This window comes from Bactrocera oleae, unplaced genomic scaffold, assembly GCF_042242935.1.
Source record: "Bactrocera oleae isolate idBacOlea1 unplaced genomic scaffold, idBacOlea1 ctg00000010.1, whole genome shotgun sequence".
Classification (NCBI taxonomy): Eukaryota; Metazoa; Arthropoda; class Insecta; order Diptera; family Tephritidae; genus Bactrocera; species Bactrocera oleae.
The window spans coordinates 510,001-527,500 of NW_027212753.1; the positions used below are offsets into that span (position 1 = coordinate 510,001).

At 34.7% G+C, this 17,500-nt stretch overlaps 1 protein-coding gene, 2 non-coding genes and 1 pseudogene across 3 annotated transcripts in view; all 4 read left to right on the plus strand.

The window, feature by feature from the left end:
- Window positions 1-6,158: 6,158 nt before the first annotated feature.
- Window positions 6,159-8,148, plus strand: LOC138858539 (small subunit ribosomal RNA). The gene has a single exon (XR_011397627.1). It is a non-coding gene; the product is annotated as a small subunit ribosomal RNA (ribosomal RNA).
- A 625-nt stretch (window positions 8,149-8,773) lies between these two features.
- Window positions 8,774-8,952, plus strand: LOC138858603 (5.8S ribosomal RNA). The gene has a single exon (XR_011397655.1). It is a non-coding gene; the product is annotated as a 5.8S ribosomal RNA (ribosomal RNA).
- A 502-nt stretch (window positions 8,953-9,454) lies between these two features.
- On the plus strand, window positions 9,455-12,227 carry LOC138858576 (large subunit ribosomal RNA; annotated as a pseudogene).
- An 856-nt stretch (window positions 12,228-13,083) lies between these two features.
- The window catches only part of LOC138858513 (uncharacterized), a 20,721-nt gene continuing 16,304 nt past the window's right edge, over window positions 13,084-17,500 (plus strand). The window contains exon 1 of the mRNA XM_070112814.1: window positions 13,084-13,503. Within this exon, the coding sequence (XP_069968915.1) occupies window positions 13,084-13,503 (420 nt within the window). The remainder of the gene's footprint in view (window positions 13,504-17,500) is intronic.

Consider the following 17,500-nt stretch of genomic DNA (forward strand, 5'->3'; position numbering starts at 1 on the left):
AGAATCATAACATGAAAATAAAAATTTGAACGCATAAAACTTTGTTTTCACTATTTATTGAAAATAAGGTAAGTGTTGGGATTGTTATCAAACGACTATCATTTAATATACCAAAAGTAATAAAGTAATTGAAATTAAAGCATATTATACAATATGGTATATTAATGAGTGTTTGAGAGAATCATAACATGAAAATAAAAATTTGAACGCATAAAACTTTGTTTTCAATATTTATTGAAAATAAGGTAAGTGTTGGGATTGTTATCAAACGACTATCATTTAATATACCAAAAGTAATAAAGTAATTGAAATTAAAGCATATTATACAATATGGTATATTAATGAGTGTTTGAGAGAATCATAACATGAAAATAAAAATTTGAACGCATAAAACTTTGTTTTCAATATTTATTGAAAATAAGGTAAGTGTTGGGATTGTTATCAAACGACTATCATTTAATATACCAAAAGTAATAAAGTAATTGAAATTAAAGCATATTATACAATATGGTATATTAATGAGTGTTTGAGAGAATCATAACATGAAAATAAAAATTTGAACGCATAAAACTTTGTTTTCAATATTTATTGAAAATAAGGTAAGTGTTGGGATTGTTATCAAACGACTATCATTTAATATACCAAAAGTAATAAAGTAATTGAAATTAAAGCATATTATACAATATGGTATATTAATGAGTGTTTGAGAGAATCATAACATGAAAATAAAAATTTGAACGTATAAAACTTTGTTTTCAATATTTATTGAAAATAAGGTAAGTGTTGGGATTGTTATCAAACGACTATCATTTAATATACCAAAAGTAATAAAGTAATTGAAATTAAAGCATATTATACAATATGGTATATTAATGAGTGTTTGAGAGAATCATAACATGAAAATAAAAATTTGAACGCATAAAACTTTGTTTTCAATATTTATTGAAAATAAGGTAAATGTTGGGATTGTTATCAAACGACTATCATTTAATATACCAAAGTAATAAAGTAATTGAATTAAAATCATATTATACAATATGGTATAATAGTATATCAAGTGTTTTAATAACATGAAAATAAAAATGTTAACCAAAATACTTTGCTTGCAATATTAAATGAAGAAGTAGTGAATTTTCATATAAGTATTAAATGTATAAAGTCTATGAAGTAATAAATTTTCATATAAGTAGTAAATATATAAAGTCTATGAAGTAATAAATTTTCATATAAGTATTAATTGCATAAAGTCTATGAAGTAATAAATTTTCATATAAGTACTAAATGTATAAAGTCTATGAAGTAATAAATTTTCATATAAGTAGTAAATATATAAAGTCTATGAAGTAATAAATTTTCATATAAGTATTAATTGTATAAAGTCTATGAAGTAATAAATTTTCATATAAGTATTAATTGTATAAAGTCTATGAAGTAATAAATTTTCATATAAGTATTAATTGTATAAAGTCTATGAAGTAATAAATTTTCATATAAGTACTAAATGTATAAAGTCTATGAAGTAATAAATTTTCATATAAGTAGTAAATATATAAAGTCTATGAAGTAATAAATTTTCATATAAGTATTAATTGCATAAAGTCTATGAAGTAGTGAATTTTCATATAAGTATTAAATGTATAAAGTCTATGAAGTAATAAATTTTCATATAAGTAGTAAATATATAAAGTCTATGAAGTAATAAATTTTCATATAAGTATTAATTGTATAAAGTCTATGAAGTAATAAATTTTCATATAAGTATTAATTGTATAAAGTCTATGAAGTAATAAATTTTCATATAAGTATTAATTGTATAAAGTCTATGAAGTAATAAATTTTCATATAAGTACTAAATGTATAAAGTCTATGAAGTAATAAATTTTCATATAAGTAGTAAATATATAAAGTCTATGAAGTAATAAATTTTCATATAAGTATTAATTGCATAAAGTCTATGAAGTAATAAATTTTCATATAAGTACTAAATGTATAAAGTCTATGAAGTAATAAATTTTCATATAAGTAGTAAATATATAAAGTCTATGAAGTAATAAATTTTCATATAAGTATTAATTGTATAAAGTCTATGAAGTAATAAATTTTCATATAAGTATTAATTGTATAAAGTCTATGAAGTAATAAATTTTCATATAAGTATTAAATGTATAAAGTCTATGAAGTAAAATATAAAGTCTATGAAGTAATAAATTTTTATATAAGTATAAAAAATATAAAGTCTATGAAGTAATGAATTTTCATATAAGTATTAATTGTATAAAGTCTATGAAGTAATAAATTTTCATATGAGTATTAAATGTATAAAGTCTATGAAGTAAAATATAAAGTCTATGAAGTAATAAATTTTCATATAAGTAGTAAATATATAAAGTCTATGAAGTAATAAATTTTCATATAAGTATTAATTGTATAAAGTCTATGAAGTAATAAATTTTCATATAAGTATTAATTGTATAAAGTCTATGAAGTAATAAATTTTCATATAAGTATTAATTGTATAAAGTCTATGAAGTAATAAATTTTCATATAAGTATTAATTGTATAAAGTCTATGAAGTAATAAATTTTCATATAAGTACTAAATGTATAAAGTCTATGAAGTAATAAATTTTCATATAAGTAGTAAATATATAAAGTCTATGAAGTAATAAATTTTCATATAAGTATTAATTGCATAAAGTCTATGAAGTAATAAATTTTCATATAAGTACTAAATGTATAAAGTCTATGAAGTAATAAATTTTCATATAAGTAGTAAATATATAAAGTCTATGAAGTAATAAATTTTCATATAAGTATTAATTGTATAAAGTCTATGAAGTAATAAATTTTCATATAAGTATTAATTGTATAAAGTCTATGAAGTAATAAATTTTCATATAAGTATTAATTGTATAAAGTCTATGAAGTAATAAATTTTCATATAAATATTAATTGTATAAAGTCTATGAAGTAATAAATTTTCATATAAGTACTAAATGTATAAAATCTATGAAGTAATAAATTTTCATATAAGTAGTAAATATATAAAGTCTATGAAGTAATAAATTTTCATATAAGTATTAAATGTATAAAGTCTATGAAGTAAAATATAAAGTCTATGAAGTAATAAATTTTTATATAAGTATAAAAAATATAAAGTCTATGAAGTAATGAATTTTCATATAAGTATTAATTGTATAAAGTCTATGAAGTAATAAATTTTCATATAAGTATTAAATGTATAAAGTCTATGAAGTAATAAATTTTCATATAAGTATTAATTGTATAAAGTCTATGAAGTAATAAATTTTCATATAAGTATTAATTGTATAAAGTCTATGAAGTAATAAATTTTCATATAAGTATTAATTGTATAAAGTCTATGAAGTAATAAATTTTCATATAAGTACTAAATGTATAAAGTCTATGAAGTAATAAATTTTCATATAAGTAGTAAATATATAAAGTCTATGAAGTAATAAATTTTCATATAAGTATTAATTGTATAAAGTCTATGAAGTAATAAATTTTCATATAAGTATTAATTGTATAAAGTCTATGAAGTAATAAATTTTCATATAAGTATTAATTGTATAAAGTCTATGAAGTAATAAATTTTCATATAAGTACTAAATGTATAAAGTCTATGAAGTAATAAATTTTCATATAAGTAGTAAATATATAAAGTCTATGAAGTAATAAATTTTCATATAAGTATTAAATGTATAAAGTCTATGAAGTAAAATATAAAGTCTATGAAGTAATAAATTTTTATATAAGTATAAAAAATATAAAGTCTATGAAGTAATGAATTTTCATATAAGTATTAAATGTATAAAGTCTATGAAGTAATAAATTTTCATATAAGTATTAATTGTATAAAGTCTATGAAGTAATAAATTTTCATATAAGTATTAATTGTATAAAGTCTATGAAGTAATAAATTTTCATATAAGTATTAATTGTATAAAGTCTATGAAGTAATAAATTTTCATATAAGTAGTAAATATATAAAATCTATGAAGTAATAAATTTTCATATAAGTATTAAATGTATAAAGTCTATGAAGTAAAATATAAAGTCTATGAAGTAATAAATTTTTATATAAGTATAAAAAATATAAAGTCTATGAAGTAATGAATTTTCATATAAGTATTAAATGTATAAAGTCTATGAAGTAATAAATTTTCATATAAGTATTAATTGTATAAAGTCTATGAAGTAATAAATTTTCATATAAGTATTAATTGTATAAAGTCTATGAAGTAATAAATTTTCATATAAGTATTAATTGTATAAAGTCTATGAAGTAATAAATTTTCATATAAGTATTAATTGTATAAAGTCTATGAAGTAATAAATTTTCATATAAGTAGTAAATATATAAAGTCTATGAAGTAATAAATTTTCATATGAGTATTAAATGTATAAAGTCTATGAAGTAAAATATAAAGTCTATGAAGTAATAAATTTTTATATAAGTATAAAAAATATAAAGTCTATGAAGTAATGAATTTTCATATAAGTATTAAATGTATAAAGTCTATGAAGTAATAAATTTTCATATAAGTATTAAATGTATAAAGTCTATGAAGTAATAAATTTTCATATAAGTATTAAATATGAAGTCATACAAGTTAAAAATTTAAAAAAAAAATCGATTGTAAAAATACTTTTGATGTTATTAGTTGTATTATGACCATGACGATATTTGAAAATGATATAAATTACCCACGTATATATGAGTTTTTAAATTTTAAATAGGTTAAAAGAATTTTTCCATATATTTTCGGGTTGGTAACGTCAACATGGGAGAGAACATTTATAACAAATTTGCACAAATCTGCTCAAATTGACATATACTGAAATAGTACTTATATGAAAATTTATTACTTCATAGACTTTATACATTTAGTACTTATATGAAAATTTTTTACTGCTAGGAAATGTATTATACTTTTATATATTTGAATTCCTTATGTTAGTTTATTAGTAAGAAATTGTTTTTAAATACTTATAAGTATGAATATTACTATACTTATATGATTTATGTATTTAGTACTTGTATGAAAATTTTCATACTTGTATGACTTTATTTACTTAGTATTTATATGGAAATATTTTTTACTTTATATGTATTTTTAAGTAAATATGAAAATGAAAGTTGATTTTGTGTGCCTTTTTATTCCTGGTTTTTATACAGTTAGTTTAAATAGAAATAGATTTTGTTTTATACAAAACTCTATATTCTGTACTAACATATTGTATATAATGAGCGTTTTTTATTCCTGGTTTTTATACAGTTAGTTTAAATAGAAATAGATTTTGTTTTATACAAAACTCTATATTCTGTACTAACATATTGTATATAATGAGCGTTTTTTATTCCTGGTTTTTATACAGTTAGTTTAAATAGAAATAGATTTTGTTTTATACAAAACTCTATATTCTGTACTAACATATTGTATATAATGAGCGTTTTTTATTCCTGGTTTCCTACAGTTAGTTTAAATAGAAATAGATTTTGTTTTATACAAAAACATAAAAAATCTATTATTCTATACTAACATATTGTAGAAATAAATATTAAACAATATTTTAGTTTTATTTGTGAGCTATTCTAATATTTACTCATAAAATATATGTGTAAAAGGATGGTTTTTAAATAAAATAAAATATTAATGTGTTGCACCCGAAAATACTTTTTATCATATATTTATTATTGAAATAAATATAATAGAATTTGAAATTATTAATTTCAAATCAAGAAAAAAATGTATATACTCTTAAAAAAAGGTATATATATTACTATATGCATTGAAATAAAGTAAAATGTATAGAATGATATTATTTGAAAATTTTGCCAATATAAGAAGAAATATCGTTCTTACATAATAATTAAATAATAATATGTATAGAGAACGAAAATTCTTTTCACGATACCAAAACAAAAATTAAAAAAATCCATTACAAAATCACACAATAGAAATGAAATATAATGAAAAAAAATATAATAAAGAAAGAAACATAGAAAAATTGTTGTGTATATTGTAAATGTTTTTATGTTTTGTGTATTTGTGTATAATTTTCAAATAAGAAAATATCATTTTAAACTTTTATATAATATAAAAAATATTATATAAAAAAGAAATATATATTATTCTGGTTGATCCTGCCAGTAGTTATATGCTTGTCTCAAAGATTAAGCCATGCATGTCTAAGTACAAACAAATTAAAAGTGAAACCGCAAAAGGCTCATTATATCAGTTATGGTTCCATAGATCGTTAACAGTTACTTGGATAACTGTGGTAATTCTAGAGCTAATACATGCAAAATAAACACGGACCTTTTGGAACGTGTGCTTTTATTAGGCTAAAACCAAGCGATTATTCGATCGTTATATTGGTTGAACTCTAGATAACTTGCAGATCGTATGGTCTCGTACCGACGACAGATCTTTCAAATGTCTGCCCTATCAACTTTTGATGGTAGTATCTAGGACTACCATGGTTGCAACGGGTAACGGGGAATCAGGGTTCGATTTCGGAGAGGGAGCCTGAGAAACGGCTACCACATCTAAGGAAGGCAGCAGGCGCGTAAATTACCCACTCCCAGTTCGGGGAGGTAGTGACGAAAAATAACAATACAGGACTCATATCCGAGGCCCTGTAATTGGAATGAGTACACTTTAAATCCTTTAACAAGGACCTATTGGAGGGCAAGTCTGGTGCCAGCAGCCGCGGTAATTCCAGCTCCAATAGCGTATATTAAAGTTGTTGCGGTTAAAACGTTCGTAGTTGAATTTGTGCTTCATACGGGTAGTACAACTATAATTGTGGTATGTACATTACCTTATGTATGTAAGCGTATTACCGGTGGAGTTCTTATATATAATTAATACAATGTATTTTTTATATATTCCTCCTATTTAAACCTGCTTCAGTGCTCTTCATCGAGTGTTGTTGTGGGCCGGTACAATTACTTTGAACAAATTAGAGTGCTTAAAGCAGGCTCCAAATGCCTGAATATTTTGTGCATGGAATAATGAAATAAGACCTCTGTTCTACTTTCATTGGTTTTTAGATCAAGAGGTAATGATTAATAGAAGCAGTTTGGGGGCATTAGTATTACGACGCGAGAGGTGAAATTCTTGGACCGTCGTAAGACTAACTTAAGCGAAAGCATTTGCCAAAGATGTTTTCATTAATCAAGAACGAAAGTTAGAGGTTCGAAGGCGATCAGATACCGCCCTAGTTCTAACCATAAACGATGCCAGCTAGCAATTGGGTGTAGCTACTACTATGGCTCTCTCAGTCGCTTCCCGGGAAACCAAAGCTTTTGGGCTCCGGGGGAAGTATGGTTGCAAAGCTGAAACTTAAAGGAATTGACGGAAGGGCACCACCAGGAGTGGAGCCTGCGGCTTAATTTGACTCAACACGGGAAAACTTACCAGGTCCGAACATAAGCGTGTAAGACAGATTGATAGCTCTTTCTCGAATCTATGGGTGGTGGTGCATGGCCGTTCTTAGTTCGTGGAGTGATTTGTCTGGTTAATTCCGATAACGAACGAGACTCAAATATATTAAATAGATGCTTTCAGGATTATGGTGTTGAAGCTTATATAGCCTTCATTCATGCGTTCATCTTGAATGTACAAGTGTTTGAATGTGTTTATATAAGTGGAGTCGTACCTGTTGGTTTGTCCCATTATAAGGACACTAGCTTCTTAAATGGACAAATTGCGTCTAGCAGTAACGAGATTGAGCAATAACAGGTCTGTGATGCCCTTAGATGTCCTGGGCTGCACGCGCGCTACAATGAAAGTATCAACGTGTATTTCCTAGACCGAGAGGTCCGGGTAAACCGCTGAACCACTTTCATGCTTGGGATTGTGAACTGAAACTGTTCACATGAACTTGGAATTCCCAGTAAGTGTGAGTCATTAACTCGCATTGATTACGTCCCTGCCCTTTGTACACACCGCCCGTCGCTACTACCGATTGAATTATTTAGTGAGGTCTCCGGACGTGATCACTGTGACGCCTTGTGTTTCACGGTTGTTTCGCAAAAGTTGACCGAACTTGATTATTTAGAGGAAGTAAAAGTCGTAACAAGGTTTCCGTAGGTGAACCTGCGGAAGGATCATTATTGTGTTCCTATCCGAAAAGAAAAAAAAATAATTATATAAAAACAAAATAAAAAAAAAGAATAAAAAAGAAAAAAAAGTTTTCTTTTTGTTCTTTTCATTCAAAATGTTTTGAATTATACAATGTTTTGAATGTTTTTCTGTTTTTTTTTTTTTTTTTAACTCCTTGTAATGCATTATGACAATATATATTATATTGTGAACTTCGCATACATTGTATTTGAACGCAATAAAAAAACCTTTAAACATATAGCTGTACTTATTATTTATATAGAAAATAATATTTAATTGTGATATTTATATAAAATATTATAAATGATAAGTTAACTTGTTCACATTAACGTGTGTAATACCTTTTTTTTATGGTATTTTCTATTTGTGATTAAAAACATGTTGAAAAATTTAAAAAAAGAAAACGCACAAATAGAGAAGAAAATAATATATAAAAGGTATTACTGTTTTTGTTGACCTAAGACATGCGCAGCTGCAAATGTTTGGGTTTAAAATTACAATTTATTGAAAGATGTTTTAAACTTATGTATTAAAAATTTATTATTGATTAATTATTAATACTTTCAATAAATTAAAATTCTTTGACTTTGAATTAAAAAAATACAAAAAAATTATCACTCTAAGCGGTGGATCACTCGGCTCATGGGTCGATGAAGAACGCAGCAAACTGTGCGTCATCGTGTGAACTGCAGGACACATGAACATCGACATTTTGAACGCATATTGCGGTCCATGCTGTTATGTACTTTAATTAATTTTAAAGTGCTGCTTGGACTACATATGGTTGAGGGTTGTAAGACTATGCTAAATTAGTTGCTTATTCTTTTAGTCAATTAATAGAATTTAAGCATATGGCATATTATTGGATTGTATTTTTCAATCCATAATATTAATAGCATAAAAAGAAATATAGAAAATATATTCTTGAATACCTCATATTTGAACGAAAATTTATGATAAATGAGAATCTTAGTATTCCCATAAAAGAAAAAATTTTCAACATTATTTAAATTATATTAAATAATACATAAGAGGAATGTCTAGCATAAAATAAATTTTTATTCTAGAATTAATTCACTCTATTGTATTGAGAAAAATTTATAATAAAAAAAAATATATGATATGTGGAGGAATAATGTTGTTAATTTTATTAATTATTATATTATGAATTTTAAAAAGGGATGAAAAGATTGAATAATATTGAGTAATCAAGATATAAAAATATATTTCTTTAAAATAGCAAATAGCAAAAAAATTAAATAAAAATAAACAAATCAATCTAAAATATATTTTATACAACCTCAACTCATATGGGACTACCCCCTGAATTTAAGCATATTAATGAGGGGAGGAAAAGAAACTAACAAGGATTTTCTTAGTAGCGGCGAGCGAAAAGAAAATAGTTCAGCACTAAGTCACTTTGTCTATATGGCAAATGTGAGATGCAGTGTATGGAATATCTTAATATCTAGTATGAGAAATTAACGATTTAAGTCCTTCTTAAATGAGGCCATTTACCCATAGAGGGTGCCAGGCCCGTATAACGTTAATGATTACTAGAAAGATATTTCCAAAGAGTCGTGTTGCTTGATAGTGCAGCACTAAGTGGGTGGTAAACTCCATCTAAAACTAAATATAACCATGAGACCGATAGTAAACAAGTACCGTGAGGGAAAGTTGAAAAGAACTCTGAATAGAGAGTTAAATAGTACGTGAAACTGCTTAGAGGTTAAGCCCGATGAACCTGAATATCCATTATGAAAAATTCATCATTATAACTGTAGTATTTAATTTTAAATATTATAGTAATAGTGTGCATTTTTTTCATATAAGGACATTGTAATCTATTAACATAATAAAATATTTATCAAAAGATCATTGGTTTTTAAGTTTATTCAAATTAATTTGCTTTTAGCTTATTAACATAGAATAATTACTGATGATTTGATAAAGTGTTGATAGATTTTATTATATATAATGCTAAAATTCTTTTGAATTTTACAATAATATTATTATCATTGATTTTAATATTAATTTTATGCATTTATATGATTAACAATGCGAAAGATTCAGGATACCTTCGGGACCCGTCTTGAAACACGGACCAAGGAGTCTAACATATGTGCAAGTCATTGGGTTATATTAAACCTAATGGCGAAATTAACTTAACTGTATTAATAATGGGATTAATTTTTAATGTATTACATTATTAATTCAATCCCGGGGCGTTCCATATAGTTATGTATAATGATAATTTATTATTATTTATACCTCTAACTGGAGCGTACCTTGAGCATATATGCTGTGACCCGAAAGATGGTGAACTATACTTGATCAGGTTGAAGTCAGGGGAAACCCTGATGGAAGACCGGAACAGTTCTGACGTGCAAATCGATTGTCAGAATTGAGTATAGGGGCGAAAGACCAATCGAACCATCTAGTAGCTGGTTCCCTCCGAAGTTTCCCTCAGGATAGCTGGTGCATTTAAAAATTATGTAAAATAATCTTATCTGGTAAAGCGAATGATTAGAGGCCTTAGGGTCGAAACGACCTTAACCTATTCTCAAACTTTAAATGGGTAAGAACCTCACCTTTCTTGATATGAAGGTTGAGGTTATGATATAATGTGCCCAGTGGGCCACTTTTGGTAAGCAGAACTGGCGCTGTGGGATGAACCAAACGTAATGTTACGGTGCCTAAATTAACAACTCATGCAGATACCATGAAAGGCGTTGGTTGCTTAAAACAGCAGGACGGTGGACATGGAAGTCGTAATCCGCTAAGGAGTGTGTAACAACTCACCTGCCGAAGCAACTAGCCCTTAAAATGGATGGCGCTTAAGTTGTATACCTATACATTACCGCTAAAGTACATGATTTATAATACAATTTCGGTTGGATTATAAATTTTGAAACTTTAGTGAGTAGGAGGGTACAATGGTGTGCTTAGAAGTGTTTGGCGTAAGCCTGCATGGAGCCGCTATTGGTACAGATCTTGGTGGTAGTAGCAAATAATCGAATGAGACCTTGGAGGACTGAAGTGGAGAAGGGTTTCGTGTGAACAGTGGTTGATCACGAGTTAGTCGGTCCTAAGTTCAAGGCGAAAGCCGAAAATTTTCAAGTTTTAATGAAATGAAATGAATGAATTTTTATTCCATAGTAATTAAACACTTGAATAATTTTGAACGAAAGGGAATACGGTTCCAATTCCGTAACCTGTTGAGTATCCGTTTGTTATTAAAAATGGGCCTTGTGCTCATCCTGGCAACAGGAACGACCATAAAGAAGCCGTCGAGAGGTATCGGAAGAGTTTTCTTTTCTGTTTTATAGTCGTACTACCATGGAAGTCTTTCGAAGAGAGATATGGTAGATGGACTAGAAGAGCATGACATTTACTGTTGTGTCGATATTTTCTCCTCGGACCTTGAAAATTTATGGTGGGGTTACGCAAACTTCTCAACAGGCCGTACCAATATCCGCAGCTGGTCTCCAAGGTGAAGAGTCTCTAGTCGATAGAATAATGTAGGTAAGGGAAGTCGGCAAATTAGATCCGTAACTTCGGGATAAGGATTGGCTCTGAAGATTGAGATAGTCGGGCTTGATTGGGAAGCAATACCATGGTTTATGTACTCGTTCTGGGTAAATAGAGAATTTCGATTCTTGTTCCCCGGATAGTAGTTACGTAGCCAATTGTGGAACTTTCTTGCTAAAATTTCTAAAGGATTTATTATTGTATAGATACTTTTTAAATTATAACGATTATCAATTAACAATCAATTCAGAACTGGCACGGACTTGGGGAATCCGACTGTCTAATTAAAACAAAGCATTGTGATGGCCCTAACGGGTGTTGACACAATGTGATTTCTGCCCAGTGCTCTGAATGTCAAAGTGAAGAAATTCAAGTAAGCGCGGGTAAACGGCGGGAGTAACTATGACTCTCTTAAGGTAGCCAAATGCCTCGTCATCTAATTAGTGACGCGCATGAATGGATTAACGAGATTCCCTCTGTCCCTATCTACTCATTCGTTGTTTGGATTCCGACGCGAATAGACGTGCGTGCGCATCGTTGCGATTTAGTAGTGATTTTTTTTCGATTTTCTTTTGTGCGGTATTTGTTTACGCGAGTGAGTTGGCACCGTTGCTTATCGGGTGTGTGGAAATTGTTGGTGCAATTTCCTTGGAATTTCATTTTGTGCGGGTATTCGCTGGCAATTGTTTTTGCTCGGTTACGGGACCGCGTGTGTGGTTTTTCGTGCTAGGGCACGAATTGCGCGTTTTTTAGACATTTTTTTGGCGTGGGCTTATTAAGTAGCGGTAAGTACATATTTTTTTTTAATATTGTGTACTGTACCTTTAGGTACTACCGCAACGTGGTTGTTGTTGTTGTGGGACTCTCCGTACAGTTCCAGTTTAGTGCTGTGTTGTTGGCATTGTTTGCTGGGTGGACTGCTTGTTTGGAGTGCTGTGTTGGGCATCTGGCGTTCAGTTGGACAGTGTCAGCAAGTCCTGAGCAGGATTGCTCAATAGGTACCGGCGGCTGTCCCAGTGTTGGAGACAGTGAATCCTGTGCAGACAAACGGTCGTAGTAGTGTGCGTTTAGCCCACGGATCGATTCGGTTCAGCGCCACATCGGTCGACTCGCAACCGTTACGGGGACTTGTTCCGTCCGGCGGTCATTTGAGTGACCTTTGTCCAGACCATTTGGTTGGAGTTGTGGGCTGTACCCTTGCGAGAACGCTTTAATCGTCTGCTTGGGTCGTCGCTGCTACAGAGCGTGTCTGCGCTTGCGACACTTTTTTCAGCGCGTTCAGTCGCACGTACGTGGCGAGCGGCTGTTTCGGGGTCTTGCTTGAACGAGTTCCATCTGCGTCAGTGGTACGCTTGGCGGATCAGCCTACCGAAAGGCGAAGTCCGAAGGCTAAGATGCCTCCACCACGGAGGAGGAGGGTTAAGTCCCTCGCTGGAAGCGAAGAGTCGGGGCCATCAACTGTTACGGTCGACACTTCGGGTGACGAGATGGCGGGGCCATCGGTAAGGTCCCCGCCACGGCAGAAGGCGCGTTTGGGGTCTGCGGGTGAAACGGGGGGTGAAGAGGGCGGGAGCGGTAGTGGTTGCGGTTGCGGTAAGGGTGACACCGCTGAAAAAGTGGCTGTTCACTCCGCAAAGTCGGGCGAGGGTGCAGCAGATGTGTCTGCGCAGAAATCGGGCGCTGGCGAAGTTGGTCTCGTGCGGGGTGACGAGGGCGCGAAAAAGACGGGAGATAATAAGGCGAGCGCGAGAAAAAGTAGTGCGGGCAGAAAAGACGCTGCTAAAGGGAGCGCGGTTATTGTCGGGGGTGGTGCGGTGAGCCATGTAGCGGCTATAAAGAAAATTTCGGCGGAACTTAGCGGAATAGTTTTTGGGGCCGAGAATTTTGATATAGGGATCGCGAAGGGGCTGATGGAGCTTGCCTCGAAGTACGAGGCACTTCTGATGACGGTAGTAACCGAGAATGCCCATCTTCGTGGACAAGTTGACGCCCTTAGAGGAGGCTGTGGAGGACACTCCTCGCCGCCGAGCAGGTCAATGCCGGCTCCATCGGCACCAATGCCTCCGCCCCCAGCACCTGTACTGGAGGCGATTGCACCGGTGGCGCAGAAGCCTGTTGAGACCTGGTCAGTTGTGGTTAGGAGTAAGGGGCCTGCAGCTTCCTCTGAGGAAGTCGTTAAAAAAGTAGTTAAGGAGGTGGGTCCTTCCCTGGGGGTAAGGATCCACGAGGTTAGGCCAATTAAGGGTGGTGGGGCGGTTATCCGCACTCCCTCTGTTTTAGAGAGGGAGAAAGTTGCGATGAACGCGAAATTCGGGGAGGTGGGGTTGGACGTGACTGTCAACCGGAAGTTGGGTCCTCGGGTTGTAGTCCAGGGGGTTCACACGGAGATCTCCCATGATGAGTTCATGGAAGAGTTACTCCGGCTGAACCTTCAGGATTTCAGCCCGGCGTCCCAGAGGTCAGATGTGAGGATGGTCAGTCGTCCCTGGAAGGTGGCCCCTGATGGTAGCACCAATGTCGTCCTTGAGGGTACGGACAAAATGATGTCCGCCCTCTTGGAGGCAGGTAGGTGCTACATCAAGTGGTTCTCCTTCCGGGTGCGACCGGATAGCCCCGTTGCTGGCTGCTTCCGGTGTATGAGTTTCGACCATAGAGTGGCTGTGTGTAGGGCCAAATCAGATGTCTGCCGGAGGTGCGGTCAGGAAGGCCACAGAGCTGCCAGTTGCGTCAATGCACTCCATTGCCGCAACTGCGCATTCAAGGGTAGACCAGCTGGGCATCTTATGATGTCCGCTGTCTGCCCGATATACTGTGGCATTGTTGAGCGCGCCCTCGCCAGACACTGATGGGGGGAATTATACAGTTAAACTGCCAGGGGGCGTATGCCGTAATGTGTGAATTGGGGGGGTGTATGGCTGAGGGGAGGTGCGGCATTGCCTTACTCCAGGAGCCCTACGCCACCAATGGTGTGGTTCGGGGTCTTCCTGGTAGTTTCAAGGTCTTCACGGACCTTGGGGCTAATGCTGCAATTGTTGTGAGTGATCCCAACTACGATTGTGTAGTTGTGGATTCCTCACAACTGGGTGTATGTGTCGCGATAGAGGGGGAGTTCGGTAGGCTGATTGTAGCTAGTTTGTACTGCAAATTTAGCGAGCCCCTAGAGCCCTACCTGGGCTACATGGATAAGCTACTACTACTTGCGAGTAGTAGCCCATTTATCCTAGGGCTGGATGCGAATGCCTCGTCTTCGATGTGGTTTAGTAAGGTATCCCGGCATTCGTCTGGATATCAAAGCCACAGTCGAGGCGAGGCATTAAGTGAATGGGTGGTGGCTAAAAACCTCCACATTGTGAATGAGCCGAGTGAATGGTACACGTTTGATGGGCCTGGGGGCGTGAGTGACATTGACGTGACGCTTATGAATCAGGCAGCAGATAGGGCGTTCGTAGCTAGATGGGAGGTTAAGGGAGGGTGGGGATTGAGTGATCATAATTTGATCCAAATTATGGTTACTCCCAAATCCCCTCCCTCGCTGTATGAGAGTCCATTGCGGCGATGGCGTACCTCTGGTATCGACTGGAACCAATATGGACGATCTGTCAGGGAAGCGGTATTGGGTATACCGCTTAGAGCGTTTGAGGATTTGGGGGTTGATGAGCAGGTTGCTCGTCTTTATGAGGTAGTGTGGGGGGTTAATGATAGGGTACTTAGAAAGTGTGAAAGTTTTATCGTTAGGAAAATTAAGTGGTGGACGCATGAGTTAACCTTGAAGAGGAGGACTGTCAGGCGATTGAGGCGAAAGTTTCAACGCGCTCGGCGGTCCAATTCTGACAGGCTGTCCCAGCTTAGGCATGAACTTAGTTGTGCGGCTAGGGAATATAAGGATATGTTGGTAAAAGTTAAAGAAGAGGAGTGGAGGAGTTTCGTGAGTGAGAATAGGGACGACCCGTGGGGTCAGGTCTATAGGATCTGCCGGGGTCGTAAGAGGGAGGACGTTACCTCTCTTCGCGTTGGTGACACTATGTTATCAACGTGGAGAGAGTGTGCGGGGGCTTTGTTAGGAGCGTTCTTTCCTAGGGCGGAGGTTCAGGTACCTCAAGCACAAGAGGTACCTGTCCCTCCATTAGACGATGGAGAGTTGGGGTACGCCTTTGGCCTGGTCAGGTCTAAACGGTCCCCAGGTTTTGATGGTTTGAACGGAGAGATGTGCAAAAGCTTGTGGAAGTTCATTCCGGAATACTTGGAGGCCATTTATAATAAGTGCGTGTGGGAGGGTTATTTTCCACGCGAGTGGAAAATTGCTAGGGTTGTACCTCTCCTGAAGTCCCCTGATAAGATCAGGAGTGATCCTCGCTCTTATCGGGGCATCAGTCTCCTTCCAGTACTTGGAAAAGTGCTGGAAAGAGTTATGGTGGAACGGCTTCAGGAGCTAACGCGGGGTATGTGGTCGGATAGACAGTATGGGTTCAGGAAAGGACGCAGTGTAGAGGATGCGTGGTTCTACGTTCAGGGTGCTGTTAGGGAGAATGTCAACAAATATGTCCTTGGCATATTTGTTGACTTCAAGGGGGCATTTGATTACCTAAGCTGGGATCGAGTGTTGCAACGGCTGGAGGAGCTTGGCTGTCCGGAAATTACTCTTTGGCGGAGTTACTTTTCGGACAGAAAAGCCTCTCTAGTCGGAATGAATGGGAGTGTGGAGATCGGAGTGGTTCGTGGCTGCCCGCAGGGATCCATCTGCGGTCCATATATTTGGAACCTCATGATGGACTCTCTGCTTGGACAGCTCGAACCCCTCTGTAAATGTTGTGCGTATGCGGACGACCTTCTCCTTCTGGTTGAAGGTCGATCGCGATTTGAGTTAGAGCGGGCGGGAGGACAATTTTTAGAAATTGTAAATAGTTGGGGTTTAGGTGTGGGGGTAGACATATCGATGGACAAAACGGTGACAATGCTGCTTAAGGGCAGATTGTCGCCGGTTCGTCCACCGATTGTCAAGGTGAATGGGGTCAGCATCAGGTATGTGACGCAAGTCAAATACCTGGGGCTGACCATGAGTGAAAGAATGTGCTTTACTCCACACTTAGCGATTCTGAAGGAGCGACTGCAGGCGGTCGTAGGCAAAGTGCGACGCATCTTGAGGAGCGATTGGGGCCTTGGACGCCGTGCTGTTCGCACCATATACCGTGGTCTATTTGTGGCTTGTGCCACTTATGGAGCCGCAATATGGTGGGAATCAGCGATGACGGTCTCTGGTCGCCGAAAACTCCTCTCGGTGCAACGTTGCATGATGCTTGCATGTTTGCCTGTATGTCGCACCGTTTCAACGGATGCGATGCAGGTTTTACTAGGTGCACCCCCTCTTGACCTGATTGTTGTACAGCGAGCTGTTGCATTCAGGTTAAGAAGGGGCTTGAGTGTGTCATTGCTGCGGAATGATTGGATTTCCGATGATGATGTGGAGAGGGAGGGATTTCTAGGGAGCAAGAGGCTTCTAGATGATAGGGTTAGGAGTAGGTGGCAAGACCGTTGGGACAATAGTCCTAACGGTCGGGTGACTTATGAGTACATCCGGGATGTTAGGTTCGTTGAGGGTAACCCAGACTTCAGATTTTGTCTGAGTCTGGGTTTTTTGTTAACGGGGCATGGGCCTCTGAATGCATTTTTGCATCAGAGGCACCTTTCTGATAGGTCGGGGTGTTTGTGTGGGGCGCGTCGTGAAGACTGGGTTCACTTGATCGCGGAGTGCCCGATGTACTCGGACATTAGGGATCTAGGGGGTATGGGGATTAGCTGGACTGATGGACGGTT